Source organism: Apaloderma vittatum, unplaced genomic scaffold (assembly GCF_000703405.1).
Source record: "Apaloderma vittatum isolate BGI_N311 unplaced genomic scaffold, ASM70340v1 scaffold4876, whole genome shotgun sequence".
Taxonomy (NCBI): domain Eukaryota; kingdom Metazoa; phylum Chordata; class Aves; order Trogoniformes; family Trogonidae; genus Apaloderma; species Apaloderma vittatum.
The window spans coordinates 20,613-38,578 of record NW_009722157.1 but is presented as its reverse complement, the minus strand read 5'-3'; the positions used below and the strand labels follow the sequence as shown (position 1 = coordinate 38,578).

At 38.5% G+C, this 17,966-nt stretch overlaps 1 protein-coding gene across 1 annotated transcript; it reads left to right on the top strand.

The window, feature by feature from the left end:
- The first annotated feature begins 3,749 nt into the window (after nucleotides 1-3,749).
- EBAG9 (estrogen receptor binding site associated, antigen, 9) lies at nucleotides 3,750-15,250 on the top strand. The gene is made up of 6 exons (XM_009871658.1): nucleotides 3,750-3,845; nucleotides 7,181-7,259; nucleotides 7,459-7,617; nucleotides 9,656-9,763; nucleotides 10,556-10,647; nucleotides 14,714-15,250. Exons 1-6 carry the CDS (start codon nucleotides 3,763-3,765, stop codon nucleotides 14,832-14,834), a joined length of 642 nt encoding a protein of 213 aa, XP_009869960.1. The 5' UTR covers nucleotides 3,750-3,762; the 3' UTR covers nucleotides 14,835-15,250.
- Nucleotides 15,251-17,966: the final 2,716 nt, after the last annotated feature.

Below are 17,966 nucleotides of genomic sequence, written 5' to 3'. Positions count from 1 at the left end.
AGCTCTACCAGATTTTCTTAATTCTAGTCTAGTATTTTGTATTATGTGTCTGTGCTATCCTGTATTGTAGACAGCTGCTGATACAATTGTAGTTCCTTTTGGGATTGTTTATCAAGGAAGAGCTTAACAGAAGAAAAGAAGGTTGTGGCTCTGCTGCTTACCATTGCACTGTTCAGTATTTATTCTCGTTCATGAGATAAGGAAGATACATGGCTGTACTATTTTCTATGGTTTGAGAAAGATGAACAAGAAAAAAAGTGAATACTGTTTCACTTATAAAGTTTAGTGTAATGGTATCGCGCAAATGGAGTTTGCAGTAAATTCATGTTCTGTGCACGTTTGTATTCATACAGCTACTTCAGAATATAAATCTATTTATCTTTGAAAAAATTAATTCACTTAAAAACCAAAACAAACAAACCACAAAAAACCCCACAACACAAACACAACTCCCTTCTCCCATCCAAAAAAGGTGCCAAAAAACCTCAAAACCTTTAGCTTATCTCTTTAACTTTTGGCTTTGGCTAACGCTGTCCTTAGAGCAACAATGCAAATTCTTCAGGTGCTATTTCAGACACTGGGATGAATGCTTGACTTGTCCTAATCATGAGCCAATAATTGGTTCAAGATTCTATTTCAAACAGATTTTAGCATATTGCTAAAATTAATGCTTGATGTTTTAATTAGTCATTATACATGACTAGATACAGTGATGAAAGTACTTTTTAAAGGTGGGTCGTTGCTGATATTACTATGGCTAGCTGATAGCCTGTTGTTGCCAAAACTCTGGTTGTGCTTCTGACAATTTGTAGCGAGCGGAGCTTAACATAATTGAGAAGGCTACAGTCAAAGCTGAGAAAAGCGGCAGGCAAAGCAGTGCTTGCTGCCTTGAACGCGCAAGAGCTGCCACAGGTGAAGTGAAAGCCGCTCTAACGCAAGGCATCAAACTGCAACAGAGTAGGTTTAGACTGGACATTAGGAAATTTTTTTTCACAGAAGGGATAGTCAGACATTGGAATAGGCTGCCCAGGGAGGTGGTTAAGTCACCATCTCTGGATGTGTTTAAAGGTCATTTAGATGTGGTGTTGGGGGATATGGTTTAGGGGTGAACTTTGTAGAGTGGGGTTAATGGTTGGACTCGATGATCCCAAGTGTCTTTGCCAACCTGAATGATTCTATGATTCTGGATGTGATTGTGTGTGTGTCGTAGAATCTCATCATAACTCTGAAATTTTTACATGACATAGAAAGTGGAGAGGGACAATTTATTTGATTGTTCTGGGGCATGATGATAGCTATTGAACCCTGCCAAACAGCCATACTGATGATATGGGAAGTTTAGTCACTCAGTGACCTGGGAAAAATGGATTTAACCTCTGGTGGCTAACTTGTGAGCGGCAGACTTTGCAAGCTTGCAAGCTAGGCTTCTCGTGGATTCTGTTTTTTCAGTTGTTTAACTATATAGTGAGAAGTCAATACAGTATACAATTTGATGTATTAAAAAAATGGAGATGAGTTGAAAAACTGGAGTTTATGTATGTGTGTACGTGCATACATACAGACATGTATATGTAACTGACACTGGAATATAGTTTGGGTTTAGTTTTGCATTTGTAAATATCCTAGTCTTTTGAACTTAGACGCAAATAAGACTTGAGTCTGCAGAGGTTTTTGAGTAATGGTTGCTTCCTAAAACAACCTTTTCCATTGGTAGGTTGTTTTTTTTAATTTAGGACCTGTCTGGACTGTCCAGTGTGGAAATTAGGTAGCCTAAACAGTGGGGAAAATGTCTTTTTCTAACATTACGTACTTTTCTACTTCTTCCCCCCAAGCTGGTCAAAGAGTGAATTCTGATCAAGTTGAGTGAGCTTCTAAACGAGCTTCCTTTCAGAAAAGCCATGCCTTTATTCTAATTTCAGCAGGTCATTTGCTCTTCATACCTCAAATCCCAGGTATATGGCTTCTAGCTGACTCTTTCAAAAGTAACAATTTCTTTAACCAATTCAATGTTAGTTTGTAATAATGTCTACCTTTAGAATAGACAACTGTCCGTCTATTTACTATCCACTGTTTTGTCACTAACATCTACTTCAAATTTTTGAAGTTAACCATAGTCCTGTCTTTTGAAATGATAGTCCTAACTTTAAAACTGAAAGATTCATGTGCTGGATGGTGTCTGCTATTCTTACTTCTCTGGAGGAAGTTTGACTGTTTCCTAGTCCTGTTAGATCAAGAGCCCATTTAATACCCACTCCTTGTAAGGTTCGCTACATTTTTAAGTCTCCTGCGAAATGAGATTTAAGACAACACTAGTGTTGAAGTTGAGGCGAAGTGTGTCCTGTAAGGCCATTTTCCTGAGCTACAGCTTGGTAGTGTGGTTTGTTATTTGACAGTTACTTCCTGACTTAAGACACCACAGTAAAAGGGCCTGTTTGTTTAATAGCCACCCTGTATGATTTTTCAGTAGCAGAAATTCCTGATCTGGGCTGTATTTCCAGTACTATATTACTACAGTGTTTAATACTAGTTACCTTATTTAACAAATGAGCACCAATTTAAAAATAAATCCAAGCTCCAAAAGGCTTACAAATCCCATTATGTACTTTTTAATAAAATCCTCAGGGCAGTATTGGAGCAGCCTACCTAATGATCCACCTTCCTGACTCTTCCTAACTTAAAGCCTGGAATATAAAAAGTGGTTTAAATGCCATAGCATATTTGAAATCAAGCTGTCCTTCCATGGAATACTCATGGCCTGAGGAGAATGTCACAGGGCTACCTTCTCTTCTCACCAGGAGGTATGTTAAACTTGCAACAGAAAATATTGTTACAAGTGTAGATGTATATAATGAAAAGCTGTTTGTGAAGCCTAACCTCTTATCTTTTACTCTGAAGTGTTCACCTGTAGAAGACAGAAGAGGGATCCTTGATTTACAGCAGATTATTCTGACTCAGTCTATACCTATTTGAGGGGATCTGTTGGAATAATGTGATACACTGAGTATAAAATCTCTAGGTTATCAAACTGACACTGAAAAATAGCTGCCAACACAAGTGGCTTCAGCCAAAGATGAATTTTTTTTTTCCTGGCTGGGTTTGCTGTTTGCTAGCATGATCCGGTCTGGGATAGGAATATTGACAGATCTAGGGGTTGCCTGGTGCTGTAGTGCACACAGGGTGAACAGTCTTTCTTGGCTGATGATTTTTCAGTGTCACTGGTTCAAAAATAAATGATGTCTGTTCTCATCATACATTTCCGTCAAAATGGAAACTAAATTTAGATGGCCAATTTTGGGTTTTTACTTAATGGCTGAATTTGTAATTCGTATATGCAAGACTTGCTCAAGCAAACTTGAGCTTCTAACTGATAATTACTTTGTTCTCCTCCCATTGCTAGTGTTCAGTGCTGTTGCTAGTATCTAAAATAGACCAGCTGTGCAGTCACTGTAATTGATTGCCCACACTTCCCCTTTAAAAGTCACTTAGGTGACTTTACCTGTGGTTAAGTGCTGCTTCTTTAAAGGCCATATATGTTAGGTAGTTGTATTATTTACATGAGTGAAATGTCCTGATAGTAGGCAGGTAGCATCTTTGCTCCAAGTGCCACTTCTCTTTTCTTGTATTAATATAGTTTCACAGAATACTCTATCCTTGTTAGCAACTAAGGAAATTGACTTTAAGAACTATGTAAAGGTGATTCTATGATTCTATGATCCTCTACATTTAATTTGTTTTTTTCTTTTGCAGGAAGCGTTTCTCACCATGGCCATAACACAGTTTCGACTCTTTAAAATCTGTACTTGCCTGGCAGCAGTTCTTACTTTCATTAAAAAGTTAATATGCAGGTAAACATGCCTTATTTAATTTGATTACTTCTTATTTTTTAATTACAGGTTCCTACACTTCTTTCCTTCTCCCAACACCCACTCACCACTTTTCCCAGTTCTGACTTTACTAATTGCAAAACAATCAAGACGGGTAAAAACTAAGTCATTACTGAATCTGCACATTCCTTCAGAGTTCAAAAGTCTATGTAGTGCAGCTATGAGTGTATTTTTTGGTATGATACTCTAATGAGGAGTGTTTTCTAAAGAGCTATGACTGGATTTTAAGTTGCATTTTGAAGCTGTCACATGTCCAACTTTAAGAAAATTTTTTTCAGTTTTATAGAAGTACTTGGCAAGTGTTTTTTAAGAAATTCAGCTAATGGCAGCATCCACCCAGTCATTACTCAGTAAGCTTTCTTATAAATATAAGTGATTCTCATCCTACTTTGTCAAGACGTAGTTGCCTGAGACTTCAAATTCTTCTGCCTCTTGGAGATTCTTTCAAAATTCTGGAATACAGTGATGAAAATTCAAGTGAACTGCCTTTTTTTTTTTTTTTTTTTTTTTTTCTCTGAACATGACTTGTTTTTTGCTTACTCTTCCAAGCCATACTTAGTGTTCTTCTGAGTTAGGGGCCTATGAATGCAGCACTGTGGTACCTAGCAGCATTCAAAAAAACCCCTGAAGTTACGATTGTATCATAGTAGAGTTCAATAGTGCAGGAGCAGAGTACCTGAGGTAGATCTTCGCAACAGTGTACTGCCATGTGAACTGCTGTTGCTTCTTCATCTCTCCTGGAGGATGTTGTTTTACATAAACAAACAGCAATTGAGAGAAAGGTATTCTTCTGTGGAGTATGATGACTACTACTTTGCCAGTGAGGTTAAAGCATATGCAGAATATGTGGGCGACAAAAAAACCACTTATTTCTTGCTCACCTTTACTTATTCCAAGAATAAGAGAAAGTTCTCAACTGGTTGGTAAATTCACTACAATCTTGTGAAGCTTTATAAAGATACATATTGATGCTGTATACAGCTATGTAGTTGTCAACCCTAGTTCTATTATTTGAATTCCAAATTAAATTAAAAATACTTGCTGTTCAAGTTCTAAAAGAAGTCAAAACGCACTGAGATGATGATGATAGCTTCTGTGTTATGTGGACACTTCATCTAAGTGTTAAGATATTTTTATAAGCAGATAATTGCTTAGTAGGTGTAATCACAGTATTTTCTTCTGTTTTTCAACTTTTGAATAAACTAAGTCCTTGAAGTGAACACCTGAGGAACTGCCTCGGAGTAAAATGGAGAACTTTGCCTCTGTGAATAACCATTAGTTGAAAGAATGAAAAGGTCAAGTCTTTCACATAAGTGAGTCAGTGGATCACATCATTTCAGTGCATTAACTACAGATGTTTCTTGTGTTTAATGTCAGCATAGCTTGCTAAATTTTGCTTTCCTGTAATGCACCCCTACCTGTGAGATGCCTGATAACCAGCAAATGTGATTTAATTAAATGTGGATTTTAATTCAGTGGGCATGAGCTAATTATTATTTAGATTATACAGTTTACATTAGTTTTTCATTTAAAAAAGTGCTTTTAGTGATCATGCATCTTTCTAGTCAGCATAAAGCCTGTTTATAGTACTAGACATCTCTTTAGTTAAAACTTCTTTTGATAAACAACTTGCCCGAATCCAGTGTTTCCAGGAAATAAAAGGTATAACTATAAAAAGAGATGAAACATTTTTCTGTTTAGAGTCTTCTCCAGCTGAGAGATCTGGATGCTGCTAATTAGTAAGGAGAAACAAAACAAAGAATTCTTGAGGCATTTGGCTTTTAGAGCAGTGAACAGTATCTGTCTAATGATGGATGTGAAACAACTGTGCCTGTAAACATCTCCTTTGTAGAAGGAGGGACAGGTAGCTGCCCTGGGTAGTGTGTTCTTTCCTAGGTTGTATGACAGAAGCTGTTTCATCCCACCTTCACCCTTGTCGGTGTAATCATTTTGGCTGGACAAATGCTTGTTAAAAGCCACTTGCTGAAGTTTTCCAGATCACCTAAATAGGGAAATATATACATATAATTGCAGACGTGATGGCTTAGAATAGTGTTAAAGATAGGTATGTTGTAGAGGTCTGAAGGAGGATGTTTCCAAGCTTGGGTTTCCTTTAGAGACAGCTAGTGATCTAATGTATTTGAGGGAACAGTGTTTTCATGTTCCATTACCCCTAAACTGTGTTGCCTTTCAGCTCAAAGGAGCAGTTTCTAATGGGGCTAGAGTTAATTTTATAAAGCTTGAAAATGTGTCAATAGCACCTGATCTTTTCTGAGGAAGAATCTGTTGGGCTTAAAGTAGGAAAAATATATCTAATCGCTCACCAGCGTGCAGCAGAGGTGGTATTACAAGCAATTTAGGTATTCTGAGTTGATGGTAGAACATCCTCTAACAGTAAAACTAATGGATATGAACTCCAAATCATAGTTTGCTGATTTTATCCTCATGAGTAGTAATAAATGAAACTTAATTTTTCCAAGCTGAATAACATCAATTGCATGACTGTCTTGCTATAGGAGCTTACACCCCTTGGGGAAAACAGGAATGTGAGCCTGAATTTTGTTCTCGCATGTTGTAAGGCTTTAAACATAGTGAATGTTAGCTAAGAATATTTTAACTATTGTTAGGATCTTTGAACACTGTCAGTGTATATTTACAGTAAGTAAATATCTAGGTGTTTGCTTTCAGTTAAAATTATTTGATACAGTTGCTGAAATGCTTTTATTGAAACAGTATTCTTTATGTAAGTAGAAGCATATATTGAACAGAAGCTGTTGTCTTGCATAATCTTGTACTGCCTCTGTTTAGACTTCGAAGGAAAAAGTGCTATGAGAGGGCCTTTCAAACCAAGCAGCTCAGCAATTGGTTAGACACACCTTACGACAAGTAGAAAGATTTCTCAGTTTACAGTGGAAATGGTAATCTGTAAACAAATGTAGATGGATAGTGTTTGCTTCATAAGCACTGACAACCTAAAGATTGTAACTGACTGTATGCAAATAACTGAGTTAATTTGTTCATTTTCATGTTTCTTTGAGTTAGTTTTCCTCTCTTTCCACTGCAGTTTGAGAAGTAAATTGCACTTTGAAATTCTTGCGAACATTACTTTAAATTAATGATGAAATTCCTTTGTTTAGCAGACTTTTACTGGCAGTAGTTAATACTAAGGTAGTTTAAGCTTAATGTTTTAGCCATGACTATTTTCAGTAGTGCTGTTCTCAGACTTCCTTTTTGTTTTTTTTAAACTTAGTGCTCATGTTTTCAGAGCTTGGAGGAATCCTACATTTTTCTTTCAGGTCTGGAAGAGGGCGAAAGTTAAGTGGAGACCAAATAACTTTGCCAACCACAGTGGATTATTCATCTGTTCCCAAACAGGTAATTGCTTAAGTGGCAGGTCACTTAATCACTTAACGGAGTGATTATACCAGTCCTACAACAGGATTGGTATATATCTTAGAAAGATATAATATCATTACATGTGCTATATAGTATTAAGTATGTATCTTAGCAAGATATAAAAAGACAAGGTCTTATTTGAAGTTAATATTAGCTTGTACCCTGTACTTCTATTCAGCCTGAAGTAGAAGACTGGTCTTCATGGGATGAAGATGCACCTACCAGTGTGAAGATTGAAGGTGGCAATGGTAATGTGGCTGCTCAGCAAAATCCTTTGGAACAAATGGAACCCGATTATTTCAAAGATATGACACCAACTATAAGAAAAACTCAAAAAGTAAGTATTGCACTTTCAACTGTATTTACAGAGGGTTTTCCTTGCTTTAAAATAGACTAAATAAATTGACAGTAAAGTAAAAGTGCTGCTGGTCAAATTAAGCTATCCTATTGAAATGAGAATAGATGCTGATTTTTAGTCTAATGTGTCCAATTAAAAATACTGACTCTTTCAAGTCTTAACAAATATGATGCTAGTTCACAGTTACATTTTTCTGGTCTTAATATTATTGGAAACTTACGAATAATTTCCTAGGCAGAAGGCTCTGGGAACTATAATGTAAGAACCATCAAGTCACTTCAATTCCGAAAATGGAACTGTGCTAATTTATTTGTGCTTTTGAGCAGGATATTTGTGCTTTTGAGCAGAGACATTCCACGTCCTGCTTTACTAAAGTTTGAGGTAGCAGCGTTGCTGTTTCAGAAAACAGTGGTTACTTGATCCACCAAGTCGTATTGGGGAGGCTGGAATTAGGGAGCAGGTATTTCAAAATAGCTTGCTCTTCAAATACCCATTTTTATTATGGAAACAAGACAGAAGGGCGTATCCACAAGAGTATCAACACCATCAATAAATGCTGATTAAACTTCTGGTAACTGAAGTTGTTTCAGTTACGAATTCTGCTTGGTACTTGCAGGGCTTTGGAAAACTTTTTTCACAACAAAGGCAGTCAAGTACTGGAACAGGTTACCAGAGAGAGAGAGATTATGTAGGCTTCATCTCTGGAAGTTTTCAAGACTCCAGTGGATAAGCCCCAAGCACCTTCATCAGCCACAGAGCTAACAGTGCCTTGGGGAGGAGGTTAATTACAGACCTCCGGAGGCCCCTTCCAACCTGAACCTTTCTGTGGTTCTACAAACTGGAGATGATACTTGGGTCGGTTTTCTGTACATTCAGGATCTGCAGTACTCTGTGAGCTAAATTCTTTGAAGGATTTAGGTCTCCCAAAATCCGGGAGGCAGAGGAGGACTGGGAAGAAGTAGATTTCTCCTTTGTATCTAGTACTTTTTTTGCCTGACAGAATGAACTTCAGGTTCAGAACAAAACTCAAAAATTATGTCCTTGTTGTCTGAATACTGTATGCTAGGTTTAGTTTAAATGTATCTTTAGAGTTCACAGCAGGCACTGTAAAGAACATTCCTGCTAACTTGGCCTTGTTAGCACCCTTAAATGTGAGTTTGCATTTGTATTTTCACCAAATCTGAGCTCAGTATAAACCCCCAAGATCTGAGATGGAATCTACTGCTCATATCTATAATGTCTGAAGTGGAACTTCAGTCAGATACCAGAGTCTGCTATTGCTAAATGAGATGGTCTAGACCTGCTTCCTTTCTTGTATTGGTACAGTCAGTGGAACAGTGAAGCTACCTCTTTTGGAAGCAACAGAGGCTTAAAGTACACTGAATGCAATAAGTGAGTGAGTTCGTATTTTGGGTTCAGGACAAGTAAGGGATACATGAACTTGGGAATCATATTAAATTTGCTAATAGCCTCTCAGGAGAAGCATTAGTGCAAATCGGTACAGAACTTACCAGTTGGTGTGATAGTGAATTACGTTGCAGCTATTAAAACTTAAATTGCCTGCACAGATATGCCATTGAAGTAACTAAGAGAGATCATGTTCCAAAACAGTATAGCTGTGCAGACAGCGCTGTCCTCAAGAAGAGTATCTTGGAGTCACCTGCAGGATTTTTCCAAGGAAATATATCATGTACTTGGTAGTTTACAGGAGTACTGGGAGATGTCGTTATTTGTTTTCTAATTCTTTGTGTCGTTTCTCTGTCTTAGTACAGTCATAAATTTCCATGTGACTTACTAAGAAAGAACTGGGGGGAGGAGGGAGTTCTTGTCTTTTGCATTTAGCTTCTCTAACTGATCAGTTCATTTGGCTGTAAAGCTGCCAGAGCCTGAGCAGGTTTGAGAAACACTGTGGTGGTGTGTAGCTATACCATCACCGGTACAGGGCTGTATAACCACCGAGGAATCTGTGCAGTGCTTCGACTTAGAACTTTACATTCCTTTTTTTGAATATTTTCAGATAGTTATTAAAAAACGAGAGCCTTTAAATTTTGGGATTCCAGAGGGAAACACGGGATTCTCCAGCAGATTAGCAGCTACACAAGATATTCCTTTTATTCACCAGTCTGTAAGTATGCTCTAAGTATTGATCTTGTATTTGACAGGTAAATGACTGTTCTGTAGGAAAAGGAAGAGCCTGCCTAACATTCTGCATTGTGGGCAGCAAGAGGAATAGTTATGAAATAATGTAAATTGGTTTAAAATTGAGTATATGGTTCAATACAATAAGGTAGTTAATCTTTCTAACTAATTATTCTGCTGGGCAATTTTACAGATCAGTGATAAAATGGTTAGAAGCTTTTGAACACTTGTATACTTGCAAGTCTTCTAAAGCAACAGACTGTATGTTGTTTGGTCTTAACAACCTGGCTGTTAAGAGGGAAATGCTTTCCTTCCCTTCCCCTTTACTTTCTTTAACTGCGATTCTGCTCTGATTAACACAGTGCACAAAAGAGTCTATGTAGGAAGCAGTACAGAGTGGTCATACCACTCCCTTAGGATATCCTTAGTGAAAATTATTGAGGAAAGGACTTCTATTGAGTAAAAGCAGCACACAAGTGATATTGGACACACAAACATGTGGATATACTTACAGAAATCTTTTACACTATCTACTCATTACATCTGCTCAACTTGTCTTCTTCCTAAAAATACACTCCAGTACTTCCTTCCTTCATTACCCACCAATGGAGTCCAAAAAAACCTCCAACAGTTAACTGGAAAAAGTCAGTATTAGAGCAGGGGAAAAGGCATAGACAATAAGCTGGAAAGTACTGTCATATCTCAAATATTTTTGGAAGTCTGAAGGTGTTTTATTTAATTCTTCTATGTGCTTAGAACTTCTCTCCTTTTATTTCAGCCTGAACTGGGAGACTTGGATACTTGGCAAGAAAATACTAATGCTTGGGAAGAAGAGGAAGATGCTGCCTGGCAGGCAGAAGAAGTTCTTAGGTAACTGAACACCATGGAAACATTTTACATGTAAAAGAAACAAATACAAGTTTGTTTGTACCTTTCTGATAAGTGCTAGGAGTTGTTAAACAGTTCTTAAGACAAATGATTTTTATGCCTCTAATCTCTTGTGTAACTGGTACTTGGCAGAATACATTTTGGATCTAAACTGTTTAGTAGATGGGACAGGGGGAAATCTGAAAATCACTGGAACGTCGGAACAATGCATTAACGCCCCCACCTCCCAAAAAGAAACCTCAACAACGCCCTCCCAACCGTAGCGATTTATTATGTACAAGTAACACGTTTCAACTCGATTAAGGAAAATGCCTTATAAAAGGGATCATAAGCATATGCTGTTAAGGTAAAAATAGTGCAGGATAGAAGGTGAAGCAGTATGTTCTTGAAGTCCCTGCAGGAGCTGTGCTTTTCTAGCTAACTTAGATAAACTAGCTGATAAGGCTTGAATGTAAAACCAGTGTCTTGCACAAAGTTAGCATGAGTACTTCATCTGTTACATTTGTTCTATTTTTTTCCTGTTAAGAGAAGAAAATTTACTTTTTTCAAACAGTAGAATAACACAGGAGGGAAGCCAGCAGCACGTGATGCATTAACAGTAGATAATAGATTCAACCAATTCTAATTCTGTTAACCTTGCTGTGCAACAGCTTAACATGTGAGAAAAAAGTTGTAATGCAGGTATTTTTTTGAACTGCAGCAGGTACCTCTATGTGTACATTTTGGTCAATATCTTGGAGGTTTTCTTAACTTCAGTATGAAACTGTTTCAGGTCTTGTCTTTCACTAATGTATCACAGAAGTACAAGCTTTGTGATATGAATGATGTGCCTTTGGGCTGTTTTTGTTCCAAGGATAGTACCTTTTCCCATAAAGAAGTAAGGTCTTGAATCTCTAAGTGCAGTCTACTAAGACAGACTTAATCTGGGATGCACCAGACAAAGCAAATGGAAGACGACGAAAAATGCTGCTATTTTTTGAACTGAGAAATGAAACAAGTGCTTTTGTTAACTGGAAATGCCACATTGTACTTTACTTGACCTTTGCCACATTCCATTAGAGATGGTTTTAGGATTATGAAAAGAAGTACTCAAACTTTCCAAAGCAGGGAATTGTTCTATACAAATTAGCTCCTAAAAATAATCTAGTGTGTGCATTGTCATTTTATTTCTGGAGTGTAAAATTTGTGTAGTGCATAAGCCCAGGATTGTCAAAGGTATATTGTCTGCCAATTGTCAGGTTAATGCTCTAGAATACTTAGTAAGGGAGATCTCTTACATGGCAACAGCAGTGGGATTTCCCCACAAACTCAATTTTTCAGTGTTGTCTTCTTTGGTTGAAGTTATTCTGAGTATTTCAGCTTGGCATCTTTACTATTGAAAGGCTTCAGCTCAAGTGGTTAATTTTCATAGACTTCCTCCCTGGCCCCACTAAAAAGTATCAGGCTTTATTTGTTTTAGAAGGGGTGTATATGTGTCCAAATATTCCAAGTAAATAGAACATGATTGGAACAGTAACTGTGTTAGATATAACTAGGCCAGCTATGAATGGCCATCTCAGTACAACTGATCATTGTGTAAAGCTGTATCCCAGCTGTGAGAAGCAAAACCTCTGTTTTATTCACAATACATCAGATTACAAAGTTCTTTGTGCAATTGAGGAAAGTGCTTGGCTGATTTTTAGCAAGATTGATAGGAAATGTCTCCTGAGTTTACAGTTTCCCTTCCAGTAGACACCTGTGGTATAATTAACAGCTGATATTTAACATAAAACTTCAGTACAGGACGGGCCTGGCTCTTTTGACTGACTGTAGTAAGGAAGTGATCTGGAGTCTCTTCTTAATGCTACAAGCCTTCATCTTGGTCTACAAATGATCTGAAGATTTCAAACTGCAAAAAAGCCCCCTTAAACTTCCAGTGTTAATGCTGTACTCTAGCCATGCTTACTGAGAATGCAGAAAAAGTAAGGACATCCTTTAGGTAGCTGTGACTGTGTGCCTCTTAGTGCTCAGGTAGATTTCAGAAGTGTCTTAAACTGAAATAATTTTTGTGTACTGATTAATCATGCAAAAATGGGCTGAGGCCTGCTAAACAGCAGAGAAGGCTGCATTCTCTGGCTTCTCTGATCACTTAATGCGTATGTGTAACAGTTGGAATAAGCGTGTATAGTGAGCCAAGTGTTTCCTGGAAGCGTGCTGAAAGACAGTGCTACAGGGTAGGCTGCTAGTGCCTGAAAAATTCCTGCAGTCTGTTTTTGAGGGGTTATTTTTGTTTGTTTGTTTTTTACTCAGCAGCTTCAGCTCTGTGCTGGGATGCACTAAAGTTTTCCTGTCAGTGATGAATCAGCATAAACTGGATTTTCAGTTAATTGAAGTTATTTAGAACTTAGTTTCTTCTGCAAATTGTAGATACCTATCTGCACTAGGTTAGATACCTATCTGCACTACATTAGACTTCCCTAATACCTCTGAAGGTTTGGTTTTGGTGTTGGTTCCCCCCACCCCCCCCATTGTGAACAGTTAAGCTATATGGTGATGCGTTTTTTGTTGTGTTGAAGCAAAAGATCCCATGGTGTGAAATCATTCTTATTACAATCATTCAGAAGATATACAGTAAATAACATACTGGAATAGGAATATTTGCTAACTGTTCTGGTTATAATTTGTGTTCTACTAACCAGTGAGAGGAGTTTGGAGTTTTTTGGGATATAACTTGTGTAAGAAATGCAAAGCAAGGTTTTCATCAGGAATGAATACTTTCCTGGTTTAAACATGCAAGCATTCCATCCGAACTCTGCTGAGCTCCTTGCTTTGGAACCTAGAAAAAGCGAGTCATATGTGGCTACAATTAGTCATAGACTTTTCCTTTATTGAGAAAGGAAACCTTTCTGAGCCTGAAAGGTAGTAACTTTATGTTGAAAACATGAAGGAGGTTTGGAATTTCTATTCAATGTTTTGAATAATGACCAAGTAAAAGAGCAGTGGAAAGGTATCCCTTTGTGGTAAACTAGTAGTTTATATTTTTCCTCTCTCTGAGGTGATGTGAAAGTCTCTTCTCATCTGGCTGTAACTGAAGTCCAGTAAAATTATTCGGCCAGTAGAGGGCATGGAAACCACTCCTCTGTGCAGAGGCGTTCTATTTCATGCAGTTAATGGGGGGAAAAAGAAACATGATCTGCTAGGACTTTCTTCACTTCAGAATTGCAAATAAATAACAGCATTGCTTAACACCTCATGTGGCTTTTTGGAACTCTGCTGTCTCTATGTGCTGGCTGGTGTATGTGGAGCTTCTTTGCTTCTGCATCAGTCAGAGCTGTGGGAAACGTCAAGAAAATCTGCTACTGTAAAGTGGCAAATAGTATTACTCTGCATATGGTAGACTGAAATCACTGTCAACTATCTGACTTTCTGATGGAATATAGGAAAACAGGTCACAATCTCAAAAAAGAAGTTTGGACTGCCATTAATTTGGAGGGTAAACGATAGATTTTGTTCTTCCATGTCAGACACCAGAGCAGCTTGATAGATTATAGGAAGACTTCTAGCCATTAATAATGGAGCTATGAGGATGATTAAGGGACTTGAACATCTCTCTTATGAGGAGAGACTGAGAAAACTGAGGCTCTTTAGCCTTGAAAGGAGATGACTGAGAGGGGAACTTATTAACGTTTATAAATATCTGAAGGATGGATGTCGAGGGGAAGGAGACAATATCTTCTCAGTGGTGCCCAGCAATAGAACAAGAAATAATGGGTTTAAGTTAGAACATGGGAAGTTCCACCTCAACATGAGGAGAAACCTCTTTGCTGTGAGAGTGACAGAGCACTGGCACAGGCTGCCCAGAGAGGTTGTGGAGTCTCCTTCTCTGGAGACTTTCAAAACCCACCTGGATGCGTTCCTGTGTGGCTGCCCTAGGAGATCCTGCTCTGGCAGCAGGCTGGACTAGATGATCCCTAGAGGTACCTTCCAACCCCGAACATACTATGATTCTATCACCATGCTGAAAATTGGATTCCTGTTATTTAGCAATTTGTGTTTTCTTTAATTACAGACAACAGAAGATAGCAGAAAGGGAAAAAAGAGCAGCAGAACAACAACGAAAGAAGATGGAGAAAGAGGCCCAAAGGCTAATGAAAAAGGAACAAAACAAAATTGGTGTAAAACTGTCCTAACAGAAACCAGGCATCAATGGCAGTGCCAGTGAAAAAGAGAATTTCAACTCTACAACATACACATTGGTATTGATTTAAGTATTTCTAGGACTTCAACACACTGCTTGGTTTCAATGCATTCTTCAGGTCATCACGGAAGCCAGGATTCTCCCAAAATATCTTGAACTACTAGTAGGTGGTTCTTAAAGGAGAAGAATACTCCACAGAAAATCATACCTTGATGGAATGATATTTCCTGCAATAGTTCTATTCCAGCACCCTTCTTTGCAGCAAAATGATTGAGCAAGTATGTTGATTGAAAGACAATTTTAATGAACAACTCAAGCCTAGAGATAAGAATGTAAATATTCAGTGGTGGGAAATCTACTGTATTGTCTGTGCTTACCTGAAACATGTAATTAAACAGTTTTAAAGAACCCTTTGCTTCCTGCCTGATAAAGAATGTCTGCTTTTGCCTTTTTATTTATAAATACTTAAGCATTTTCCATGGCAGATCATGTTGACATGAAGAAGAAGAAAAGAAATTATTTCATGGCAGAAGAAAAGTACTTGTTATGAATGACCTGCAAGTCCAAATGTACTCCTGGTAGATCTTGCTATGGTGGAGCACAAGTTGCGGGGAGACACTGAAGTGGATTTCTTGGCACTTTACTTGCAGCTTCCTGTGCTACCACACCTGTTTACATGAGACGCTGTAGTGGCTGCCAGCAGTGGCATCACCGCACAACAGTGGTCCATGCCGCTTCTTTCTCATGAAAGTTGATAGTTATGAATGTAGAGGAGTGATTTAGTCACTTACTTGTATTCGTAAATTTGTATTTCTGGCAGAAATATTTCTACTTTCTACAGTTAGAGAAAAGAAAATCCTCACACCTTACGCTCATAGGTAGTCTATTTGAAAAAAAAAATAGTGTCTTCCTGTTAATAAATCTAGTGTGAAAATTCTCATTTCAGCTAACAGCACTTCTGAAATTCCATTTTTTGTACACTTTATATATTTACACTGGAATTCCCCTGGTAAAGTGTGTGCGGTAAATACGCAGAGGAAGGCAACAGTGCTTAATAAAGAAGAAAAGTTTAATGTCTGCTGGAAGGAAAGGTGTGTGGTAGGAGGGGAGTCGGTGTGGTTCTGATGTTCAGCTCTGAGCCTCAGCGGATACTTTCTCCATCTTCTGTTGTGTGGATGCCGTTATCCCCGAGTTCATGGGTTGTCTGGATTTCTTGTCTTGAGACAGGTGAGTGAAGACTGCAAATTCTGTGCCTGAGACTTGTTCCCTTTGCACACAGGGAACAGTAAAGTTCCAGAAGAGTGGAAAAGGGTGGGGGCTTACCTGCTAGATCATGACTGCCTAGAAAAATAGGATTTTTGACTAAGTTGTAGTAGGTTCTGACACAAGTTCTGCTTAAAAGATAAGGAATTGAGAGAAGACAGTAAGGATTAACTGTGATGGCCTTAGTAATACAGAAAGTTTTTAAAAATGTTTGGAATGCTTGTCATGATGCATAAAATCTTGCACAAGTCAACTGATTTGACAGCAATTTTTGAATATGAAAGTGAGTCTGAGAAATGTTAAATTTTAGAATACATTTTGGAAAGCAACAATAACCACTCTTTCATATTTTATGCACAAGTGTCCTGGCTGGAATGGAATGGATGACTACAGTCTGTGCAAACTAACATCAGTATGGCAAGGAAACCTGCTCCTACACACCGCAAGTGTCGGACAGTGGGTGGGAGATAAGGAGAAGCTTTTAACCACGCTGATAAAGTGAGGAAGTACAAGTACTAATTGTTCCATTATTGCTGACACAGGGCAGGGAAACCTAGTTTTTATTGCCTATTTAAAGTAAAACCTGTTGGAAACTACATCTCATCTTTTTTAAAAAGTTTAGTGCTTGCTATTGCCATGTCTGAGACGTAGCTTGTTTTCTTTCCCTCATGCTGCTATAGGCTCCTCCTTTCTCCTCTCATACCTTGGCCTGGACTTTTATCAGGAATGTGATGGGCACTCTGTCACCTCTCATAGTTAAATGCCTTACGAGAGCTGAGCAGACTGAAAGATTTATAAGAGCAGGAAGCAACTTTGATGTTATTCAGTGTTATCGCCTGATGTCTTAAAAAGCATGTTTAAAAACACTGCTGCTGAATGGAGCCTGCCCAAAACATGGATTGAAATTAGTTCTGTCTGTTTTAAATTTTAAATCAAAGCGTAGGTTTGTTCGGCTTTGTTGCCTCTTGCTGCAAAGGAAACCTGTGTAAGTCATATGTAAATGTTTCTCCTAGAACTGAAGATGACTTTGTCTTTGAAATTACGTTCCATTTCATCACCCCACCAAGTGAAGATTGCTTAAAACAGTAGTGGCTGTAAAAAAGAAATCCAAAATTACAATAGAGTGCGTAATTTGGTATAACATATTGCTCTGTTCGCCTTGAACAGGCATACTTTGAAGCAGGAATAAGGCATCTTCTGTAGTGTCTTCCAGTCCCAAGAGAAAATATCTAGGAATGATAGAATTTTGTGGCTGTGTAAAATTTATATTAAGCACCCCAACTACTGATTTTGGCCCTAGTGTCCATGTAATTAAAAAGCTGTTGAAAGTGCTGGTTGAGCAGTCTGTTTTGCAGTGGTGTCTCAAGGAGGCCGCTGGCCTGCTGCCATGGCGTGGGCCCAGCCAGCACAAGGCACCACGTATGTGGTCACTCACTCACTCATCCCTGCTCCCCGAGGGGGTGGCGAGGAGAAAATACAGACAAAGGCTCGAGGGTTGAGACAAGAATAGGGAGGGATCACTGACTAGTTACAGACATGGGCAAAACTGACTGGACTTGGGGGAAGAAAAAAATAAATTCATTTGCTACCAATGGGGTCAGAGCAGGATAATGAAAAATAAAACCGAATCTCAAAACACCTACCCCCCATCCCTCCCTTCTTTCTAGGATCAGCTTTGATCCCAGTTTTCTTTTACTTCCTCCCCCACAGCAGTGCAAGGGATGGGGACTGGGGCTTGTGGTCAGTGTGTGACACCTGGTCTCTGCTGCTCCCTCAGGGAGGATTCCTCACCCTCTTCCCCTTGCTCCAGCATGGTGTCCCTTCCACCAGAGACAGTTCTCCTTGAACTCTCTGAGTTCTT

Coding starts and splice junctions, on each gene's coding strand:
- EBAG9 (XM_009871658.1), top strand. CDS start 3,763: ATGGCCATAACACAGTTTCGACTCTTTAAAATCTGTACTTGCCTGGCA. Junction 7,260..7,458: donor ATTCATCTGTTCCCAAACAG/GTAATTGCTTAA, acceptor ACTTCTATTCAG/CCTGAAGTAGAAGACTGGTC. Junction 10,648..14,713: donor CAGGCAGAAGAAGTTCTTAG/GTAACTGAACAC, acceptor CTTTAATTACAG/ACAACAGAAGATAGCAGAAA.